The sequence below is a fragment of the Cervus canadensis genome, chromosome 8 (genome assembly GCF_019320065.1).
Source record: "Cervus canadensis isolate Bull #8, Minnesota chromosome 8, ASM1932006v1, whole genome shotgun sequence".
NCBI classification, from domain to species: Eukaryota; Metazoa; Chordata; class Mammalia; order Artiodactyla; family Cervidae; genus Cervus; species Cervus canadensis.
The window spans coordinates 668,219-678,325 of NC_057393.1; the positions used below are offsets into that span (position 1 = coordinate 668,219).

The following is a 10,107-nucleotide window of genomic DNA, read 5'->3' on the forward strand; positions in this document are numbered from 1 at the left end:
CTTTCAGCCCCACATGGGCACCATCGGCCGCAACCCCACCCCAGGTCTGCTGGGTGACCCCTTCTCTTAGGGGACCCACCTCTAACGCCACCCCACGCGGGTCAGACGGCTCCTGCCCTCCTCCTCACCTGGCTCTGGGCTCCTGGGGTCTCCCCTCCCCTCCCCTCCATCTACCCCGGCAGCTCTGTGACAGCTGTCGCCCCGAGGGGCCTCAGCTTCCTCACTTGGTGGTGGTCTTCTGGGCTGCACGCCGCCCTCCTCGGGATCCAGGTGAGCGGGCGCAGGTGTGGCAGTGGCTCTGGGCCCTTGGCCTCCAAGCCCAGGTGGCAGCCGACCTCCCACTGGATCCCGCACCTGCGCCCCTCAGAGTCACGTCCCACTGCACAGGCAGGGGCTGGTGGGGGCGAGCGGGGGCTGGGCACCCACGATCTGCAGCCATCTACACTCCAGGGCCCTGAGGCGGCGACTCAACCCGCGACCCGTCAACTCCCCCCACAGCGGGCTCCTCCTCCCCCAGCGGCTCAGCTGTCTGAATCCCTGGACCTGCTGGGTCCTCACCATCACCGTCGGGCAGTGACTAGTGCAGGCGAGTGAGGGCCCCCTTCCTCGACCCCTTGTCCACGTCCCCCGCCACCGAGAGGCCGGGAGGCCCCGTGAGGCTCCAACACTGCCCCCTAGTCCCAGTGCCCCCAGGTCCCGTCTCTCCCGCGCCCCGCTGTGCTCAGAGTCAGGGCTTCAGCCACCATGCCCCTCACCCCCCTCGTTGGAGCCAAGAGGGAGAATCTGGGCTTCTGGTGGGGAGAACAGAGGTGTGCGCCTTGGGGCACGGTGGGCATGCCCCACCCCAGCAGGGGGGCACCGGTGCAAGGGCGTGGTCAGCTCACAGGCTGCAGCTGTGGAGTCAGGGAAAGGGCTGTCCATGAGGACTGGCCTCCCCGTCGGCTGGGTGGGCGCCTTCCTCCTAGGGGGTCAGGTTGGAGAGCTTCCTGCTGCTGTGCGAGGGGCCTTAGTCCCGGCCTGGCCCCTCCGTCCCACCCGCAGAGGCAGCAGCAGGGCAGGCCGAGTGGACAGGCAGGGGGCAGACCCCCGCCTCCCATCCAGGCTGCAGCCCCCTCGCCTCACACCCTCCCCCACACCTGCCAGGTCTCGCTGGCCCTGCTCCGGTCAGCAGCTCAGAGGTGAGTCCTGCACCTGGGGACCCCCCACGATGTCTCCTTGGCAGGTGGGGGCCCCGCCAACCTCCAGTCTCGTGAAGACCTCTGGTTGGAGGGGCTGGGCCAGGCTGGGGTGCCTTGGGAGGCCCACAGATGGACAGACAGACTACAAGCACCCACCCACAGCCAGGCCCTGTGGCCTTGCAGCAGTCCCCCCGAGATGGGATGGGAATGACGTCAGGGTGGGTCCCCCGTCAGTCTGAGGGACTCTGAAAGGGGCCCCTGGTGACCCTGGAAGGAACCTTGATGAAGGTCTAACTCCAGGCCCTGGTCTTTGGTGAAAAAGACTCTGAAGCTAGGAAGCTGAAATCAACAGAACTAAAACAGAGTTTTATGTAAGGACTGAATGTGGAGCTCTGAGCTCTGAGCACGTATAAACTAACTCAGATAGAGAATCCAGTGTCTCAGTTGCACAGGCCACCTGTGGCTGGTGGCGGCCGTGTGGGACAGTCGTTCTGGAACATTCCTGTCACTCCAGAGTGCTCCTGCTTGGTGCTGTCATTAGAAACAATGAACCAAGTGAAGTCAGATGAGCACCTCCTGCTGAACACGATGGAACAATGACCGCTGAGGTCTTCACGAAGGGGCCTCTGCAGGTCAGGAGAGTCCTTGGAGGATTAGGTCAGCGCCAAGAACTCAGAAAACAAAGGAAAAGGGAGTGCCCGCAGACGTCCTGAAGGTGCAGGACCCCCAAGGAGCAGAGAAACCCGACTGAAACACACAGAGGTGCTCACGCAGATAAATGGCCAAAGGTGATGGGCCCCAGACACTCCCGCTGAACAGCGATGGAGGACAGGCCACCCTCAGGGTCCACCCTCAGGGTCCACACCAGCGACTCAGCAGGTCCTGGGGCTGGGCCAGGTGAGCGGGGTGAGCTGCATGCCTGAGTAGCTGCTTCCGATCCTCAGTGACCACAGCTCTGGGAGAGGCCAGCACCTGGGTGTCCGCTGGAGACCCTGCCAGCACCGGCGGCAGGGTCCTGTCTGTCCTGCTACAGGGACGCCAGGCAGGGGGCTGAGGTGCGGACGCTGGCTGCTTCCTTGCCGTGGCCTCCTGTGGGGGGAGCGGGGTCAGGGGCGCTAACCCCAACTGCGAGGCCCCACCCTCATGGCCTGTCGCCTCCCAGGGGCCCTCCTGACTGCACCATCCTGGGCTTGGGATCTCAACACAGAATTAGGAGGACACGTTCAGTCTGTAACACTCAGCGCTGTGGTTTCTGGCAAATTGGTCTGGCGCAGAACAGGGGCGGGAGGAAGGTAGCGCTATTGTGCCTCTTGGTACACCCCTCCCCATTCTGTGCCCCCACAACGTGGGGAAGAGACTACAGACGTAGTGGGTGTCATGAAGACAGTGGAGAACCACGCAGACCGGGGGCCTCTGGTGAGGGTGTGGAGGAAACGCTGGAGGGAGCCATGCTGAGCTGAGAGCACAGACACGTCTGCCCACTCAGTTTCTTCTCCGCCCAAGGTCTTCAGGCCCTAGCTGCGTGACCTGGAAAAAGGTGCAGGCTTGCAGCCAGGCGCCCCTTGAGTCTCCGGGGAGGAGACTGTTCACACCGCCGGTACGGACAGAGCCTGGTATGGACGGCGTGGTTAGAGGAGCAGGTGTAGAAGAGACAGGATCTGGAAGATGAGCCGTGAGAATCAGGACAGGCAGTTCTGAAACACGAGGTGTATGGGAAGCTCGCTTCAGTTACATTCAGGGACCGTCTGGACACCAAGGGAGCTCAGGCAGAGCTAACCAGGTGGAATGGAGCCCTGTCTGGGGTGTGGGAGCCCCTGGACTGAAAGGGTCAAATGCCTCTTTGGGGAAAATGCATCCCGTATGAGGTGGTCCCATGTCACTGGAATAGCTGTTCTAGGGCTCAACAGCACTGACTCTTGATGAACGTGCTGTGATAACCGCTCTCTCTGGCCCCAGCCCCAGAGGGAAGGGAACTGGTGTGGGAGGCCGAGGGTGCTGAATTAGGTGGGAGCTGGATCCCAGCCCCTGGCGGCCCACACAGAAACAAACTGGGGCCAGGGGCGAGCTGGGTACAACCAGCCGGGTGCAGCCCTGCGTTACGGGGCGGACGAGGCTGAGGGCCCAGGGCAGTCCTCCACACACAACAGGAGCACCAGCCGGGTGTGGGGTGAAGGGGAAAAGCAAAGCCAGCCCCAGGGCCCCACAGCTGCCGGGGGTGGGGCGGGGCGAGGCCCAGAGTGGGGGACCCGCAGTCACTGCTGTTGATCGTCCAGGCCAGCGAGGCCACAGGCCACTGTGCATGGGTCTCGGTGTCACAGGACAGGCATGCTGTGAGTTCGCGTGGTGCGGACACAAGCGGAGGCTGGATGGGTCCCCGAGCACCGGGACAGGAGGGCACCGGCAGGTCAACGGCCACACTGCTGACCGCGCACTGTAACACCGGTTGTTAAAGGTAGGAACCGCACACTCCCTAGGATGGCTGAGATGTAAAAAACAGTAACAGAAGTGTGCTTGTAGATGTGGGGAAATTGGAACCCTTGTTCAGTGTTGGTGGCAATATAAAATGGGGCAGCGGCTGGAAGATAGTATGGAGGTTCCTCAAAAAATTAAAAATTACCATTTGGGAATTACCATATGGTCCATTAATTCCACTTACACACCCCAAAGAACTGAAAACAGGGTCTTGAAAGATACTCGCACACCCATGTTCGCAGCAGCATTATTCGTAATAGCTGACATGTGGAAGCAGCCCAGTGTCCACCAACAAGTCAATGGACAAGCAAAATGTGGTCCATCCATGCAGTGGGCTATCGTTCAGTCTTTAAAAAGAAAGAAAACCCGCAGTATTCTGTGTATATCATTCACAGCTTGGAGGACATTATTCTAGGTGAAATAAACCAGATACAAAAAGACAAATACTGCCTGATCCCACTTTTGAGGTCCCCAGTAGCTCAGATGGTAAAGAATCCGTCTGCAACGCGGGAGACGTGGGTTAGATCCCTGGGCTGGGAAGAGGGCACGGCAACCCACTCCAGTATCCTCACCTGGAGAATCCCACGGACAGAGGAGCCTGGTGGGCTGCAGTTCATGAGGTCGCAGAGTCGGACACGGCTGAGCGACAGGGCGCACACAAGAGCATCCCGCCAGGGGCGGGGAAGGGGCTGCAGAGTGAGTGTCCAATGGTGCAGTTTGGGAAGAGCAAGTTCCGGAGCTGATGGGGGTGACCGCTGCACAACGTGAACGTCCCTGACGCCGGAGCTGCACACTTGAAATGGCTAAGACGGGAGACTTAACGCTCCATGTATTTCACCAGAGTGAAAGCGAAGGGGTGAGCCTGCTGGCTGAGGGGCCCCTGAGGATAGGCCGGGAGGCCGGCTGGGTCGATGCCCACAGAGGGACAGAAAAGGGGTGCTCAAGGCCAGGGCGCCATCCCCACTGTGATGTACACGTGCTGAGTCAAACCCAGGATGGCCGGCACAAGACCCAGCTCCCCCCACAGCCCCCCGAGAGCTACAGCTGAGGCGGGTCACGGGCAGGGCGGGGAGACACGATCTGAGCATTCCCACGCGTCAGGAATGGCTTAAGTTACAGGTAAAGTCCCAAGTTGATGCGCTGGAGTGAGACAGGCTCGCCCCTCCCCAGACTGGAGGACCTTGGCGAGGCCGGGGAAGGGGTGGGCAGGGTCATCAGGCCCTGAGGAGAAGGCCCTGGACATGGCCCCCAGACCGCAAGGCAACATGGGCTGTAAGGCAGACAGGTTCTCCTTGGCACACCCCAATACCTTGGTCCCCAAAGACTTGGAGGCTTACATGGATCTCTTCAAACCCCCAAACAGCCCTTTCCCAGAGCAGAGGGTCCCGGTGACATCACCCCCTGCCCCCGGGGGCTTCGGGGATTTGCTGGGAAGCGGCCCAAGGCTGTCTCAGACCCCCCACCCTTGGCTCTTACCTTTGGGAGTGTGTGGGGTGTGTGGGCGTTTACAAAGGCCAAGAATTCCACTGCAGGTTCTGCCCTCGGTGGACTGGAAGAGGGCAGCAGAGGCCACAGTGTCCTCGAGGATTCGGAATCTTTCATACACAGCCCCCAGTCCTGCCGAACGGTGGGTGCAACTTTGTTCTGCCGGGTCCCTGCGGCTGGGGGCCCAACCGGGCCTCTTAGAAGACATTTCCAGAAAAGGGCTGGGGGAGGGGCTGAGTGCTTGGCCGCCTGGAGCCTCCGGAGGGCGAGGACTGCAGGGCGCTTGGAGACAGGCTTCCCGTTTACCTCGCGGACCAGAGCAACCACTTAAGCCTCTGAATGAGCCCCTAGCTGCTGAAAAGCCGCCGGGCATTCAGCCCGAAGGCGTATTGTTATGCGGGCCCGCGCCTCTGGCTGCTTCCTCCTCCCACCCGGCTGGGAGCACGTCCGGCCCCGCCCCGTCCCCGCCGGGTCTGAGCCCCCAGCGCAGGGTGGGGCCCTCAGTCAAGACTTGGAAAATGCTCCTGGGGCGATTTCGATAAAGTCCTTTTAAAGTTGCACGAACCCTGGCCTCCGCCAAGGTGGGAAAGCTCAGACCCGCCACGCCTGCTGCCCCGGGCCCGCCCAGTCCACGCACCTCTGTGGACAGGAGGGGACCCCCTTCCCGGGAACCTCCTCCCTGGACGCTGCTCGGCCCAAGGCCGCGGGCTCTTCCCTGGACGGCCCGCGGGGGGCGGCGGGAGATCTCTCACACCTCCCCCACCGGTTCCGGCTGAACCCGGCCCCCGCCGGTTTCCCGGGCCCTCCCGGTGGCGCCCGGCCTCCTCCCAGCTCGCAGGGGCTCGCCCACCGCGGCCGGTCTGCGCTGGTGGGAAGTCTTGGTAAGCAGATTCTGGAGACCTGGAGAAGGCTAGTGTGCGATGAGGGCCCCGAGCCCTCTCCTGACGGGAGACGGGCCTCCTAGGCTTGGTGGGGCCGGGCAGAATCCCAACTGGGCCCCTCCCCGGGGTCCCGAGGCCATTCTAACCTCCCGGTTATCTCCCGCCCGACGTACTCACCCAGTGCGCAACCTGCACACACAGGATTGAGTCAGAAAAAGCAATCTTTTTATTGAACATACCTAGGTTGGGGGGGGGGGGGGACGGGGAAGGCAGCAGGCAGGGTCAGGGCTGAGGGGGCGACCCTCCGGCGCGGGGACCACCGAGGGGCAGGCCTCAAGGGCGCGGGTCGGCTAGGACGCCTCGCTCGGCCGCGGCGCTGCCCAGGATGAAGCCCACGGCCAGGGACACGGTCTGGTCGAAGGAGCCGCGCAGCTGCTCCACGTGCTGGTTCAGGGTCAGCAGCTGGTCACGCAGCGGGCCCAGGATGGACACGATGTCGCCGAGGTGCCCCAGGGTCTGCATGAGGGCGGCGTTCAGCGACGGCGGCGGCGCGGGCTGCTGGGGCGCGTGGTCCTCCGGGCGGCCAGGCGGAGAGTCGGGGTCTTCCCGGGCGGGGCCCGGGGACGGCGGTGGCGGGGAGCCAGGTGCACGGAAGGACTCGGATTCTTCCGGGCGGCCAGGCGCCGGCGTGAAGGTGCAGAGGGCCGTCGGGGAGCCTGGGGCGTGGGGCGCGTCCGCAGACTTGGGCGGGGACGGACTGAACCTGAGCGTCCACGCGGGATCCGAGTCAAGCTCTCGCGACGCGGGCAGCGGCGGGGCGCCTGGAACACGGAGCTGCCGTTTGCCGGGGGCGCGCCCGCCCCCCACCCCCCGGCCGCTCCTCCCGCTCCTCCGTCTGCGGCGCGCCCTCCCCCACCCCGGCCCACCTACCAGGCTCGGCGGGCGCTGCGGAGGCCGGCCGGCGGCCGCGCGGGGGTCGTCCGGGCCCGGGGGAGCGGCGGCGTCCGCGCCTGCGCCCGTTGTCGCCCAGGAGGCCCATAAGCTGGCGAATCTGCGCGTCGAAGGGCCCGGGCGGCTGGCCGTGCGCGTCGCGGACCTTGTCTTTGAGGAACTTGTAGCGGCGGCGGCACTGCGCAGGGGTGCGCCGCACCTGCTGGCGGGCCAGCGCGGCCGACACGCGGCGGTAGGTGGGCAGCGCCTGGCGGCGGTCCAGCAGGAGCGCGCGCCACACGGCGGGCTGCAGCAGCGTGCCCAGCAGCAGCTCCGTCTCGCGTGCACTCCAGGGCGTGCGCTGAGCCGAGCCCGGGGACACGGGCGAGCCGGGGGACGCGGGCGAGCCGAGGGGCGCGGGGGGCGCAGGCGCCGCCAGCGCGCCGGGCGAGGCGGGCCTCCGGGGCGGGGTCTCCGGGGCGCCCCCCGCCAGCCGCGGCTCGGGGTCCGGGCTGGCGGGCGATGGCGGCTCGGGCGCGGGCGGCCGCCGCGGCCGCAGCAGCATGCCGGGGCCGGCGGGGTCGGGGCCGAGGCCCGGGAAAAGCCGCCCGTTCGCTCTCGGAAGACCCTGCGCGCCCGCCCTGCTTGAAGCCGGCGCGGAAGCCCCGCCGGGTCTACACGGCCCTCCCCCTGCCCCGCCCCGCCCCGCCCCGCGCTCCAAGTTCAACCCGACCTCGGCAACGCCTGGTCTTCGGGCCAGTCTTTGGGTTCCTGGGTCTCGAGCTCGTGGAGTAAGGCTCAGCCCCCGCCCGCCTACCGCGAAAGCGCCCGCCCAGCCGCCTTGTCTGTACTTCTTAAACCGCTGGATCAAGTCCAAACGAACTCGGCAACGTGTGTCGGCCGCGCAAGGTTCCATTCGTGTTTACGCATGTGCCGTGCCCTTTCACCGCTGCGTAAAGGAAGCCGTGGAACATTCTGGTTCCAAAGGCTCCTTTTCCCTTTGGTGCGCCCTTCTGCTGCTAAGTCACTTCAGTCGTGTCCAACTCAGCGCGACCCCATAGAAGGCAGCCCACCAGGCTTCCCCGTCCCTGGGATTCTCCAGGCAAGAACACGAGTGGGTTGCCAGTTCCTTCTCCAGTGCGTGAAAGTGAAAAGTGAAAGTGAAGTCGCTCAGTCACGTCCGACTCTCAGCGACCCCATGAACTGTAGCCCACGAGGCTCCTCCTTCCATGGGATTTTCCAGGCAAGAGTACTGGAGTGGGTTACCATTGCCTTCTCCTTGGTGCACGCTAGATATTCCTAAATGCAGTCGTGTTCTGGTTCTACCAGACCCCCGAACCCCGCTGCGGTTTTAGTTTGCGGAGGCGGTAGTGTTCACCGCTGTCTGCTGGACCTGATGGAGAGCTAGGCCATTGGTCGAACTTAGTGTCGTAATTTACATACACTGCACATAAAGGGACTTTCTTATTCTGATAAAGAATGGCCACCGCCAACATTGTGTTTGCTAGAGTGTTAAGCCTTACTCCCTGAGATACTAAGGGTAAGAGAAGGGTGCCCAAAGTTACAGCTTCTGCTCAGCCTTCTAGAAGTCCTAGCCAGAGAATAAACCAACAAAAAGGTGTGGGAAGTATATAGCCAGGGAAGAAGTGAAACAGTCCTCCTTGCACATGATATGGTGGTACACGTGGAAAGTGCAAAATCTACAGGCACAGTCAGAAGTAATGAGCTTTGCAAGGTCATTGAATACAAAAATGAGCAAAAATCAATTGTATTTACTGTATATTAACTACGGAGAAGCAATGGCACCCCACTCCAGTACTCTTGCCTGGAAAATCCCATGGATGGAGGAGCCTGGTAGGCTGCAGTCCATGGGGTCGCTAAGAGTGGGACATGACTGAGCGACTTCACTTTCACGCACTGGAGAAGGAAATGGCAACCCACTCCAATGTTCTTGCCTGGAGAATCCCAGGGACGGGGAGCCTGGAGGGCTGCTGTCTGTGGGGTCACACAGAGTCAGACACGACTGAAGTGAGTTAGCAGCAGCTGCAGCATACTAACTACAGTAGTTTAATAAAACTTGTTGTTGTTCAGTTGCTAAGTCGTGTGCCACTCTTTGAGACCCCATGCACTGCAACACACCAGGCCTCCCTGTCCTTCACTATCTCCAGAAGCTTGCTCAAACTCCCGTCCATTGAGTCCGTGATGCCTCCAGCCATCTCATCTTCCGTCGTCCCCTTCTCCTCCCGCCTTCAGTCTTTCCCAGCATCAGGGTCTTTTCCAATGAGTCGGCTCTTCACGTCAGGTGGCCAAAGTACTGCAGCTTCACCTTCAGCATTAGTCCTTCCAATGAATATTTAGGATTGATTTTCTTTTGAATTGACTGGTTTGATCTCTTTGCCATCCATGGGACTCTCGAGGCTTCTCCAACACCACAGTTTGAAAGCATCAGTTGTTAGACACGCAGCCTTCTATATGGTCCAACTCTCACATCCATACCTGATTACTGGAAAATCAATAGCTTTGACTAGACAGACCTTTGTTGGCAAAGTGATGTCTCTGCTTTTTAATATGCTGTCTAGGTTTGTCAAAACTCTTCTCCCAAGGAACAAGCATTTTTAATTTCATGGCTGCAGTCACCATCTGCAGTGATTTTGGAGCCCAAGAAATTAAAATCTGCAACTGTTTCCACTTTTTCCCCATCTATTAACCATGAAGTGATGGGACTGGATGTCGTGATCTTAGTTTTTTTAAATATTGAGTTTTAAACCAGCTTTTTCACTCTCCTCTTTTACCCTCAAGAGGCTCTAGTTCCTCTTCGCTTTCTGCCGTTAGACTGGTATCATCTGCATGTCCAACGTTGATATTTCTCCCAGCAATCTTGATTCCAGCTTGTGATTCATCCAGCTTGGCATTTGCCATGATGTGTTCTACACAGAAGTTCAATAAGCAGGGTGACAGTATACAGCCTTGACGTACTTCTTTCCCAGTCTGGAACCAGTCTATTGTCCTATGTCTGGTTCTAACTGTTGCTTCTTAACCTGCATACAGGTTTCTCAGCAGGCAGAGTAGTCTAGTATTCCCATCTCTTTAGGAATTTTCCAGCACTTTCTTGACTCCATCTTTGCAGTAACCGCAATGGTGTCTATGATCTAGTCACCAAC

At 61.1% G+C, this 10,107-nt stretch overlaps 1 protein-coding gene across 1 annotated transcript; it reads right to left on the bottom strand.

Moving 5' to 3' along the window:
* Positions 1-6,226: 6,226 nt before the first annotated feature.
* On the bottom strand, positions 6,227-7,885 carry UTF1 (undifferentiated embryonic cell transcription factor 1). The gene is made up of 2 exons (XM_043477314.1): positions 6,947-7,885; positions 6,227-6,837 (listed from the first exon to the last, which is right to left on the bottom strand). The coding sequence occupies exons 1-2, from the start codon at positions 7,860-7,862 to the stop codon at positions 6,350-6,352; spliced, it is 1,404 nt and encodes a 467-aa protein (XP_043333249.1). The 5' UTR covers positions 7,863-7,885; the 3' UTR covers positions 6,227-6,349.
* Between the last annotated feature and the right edge of the window lie 2,222 nt (positions 7,886-10,107).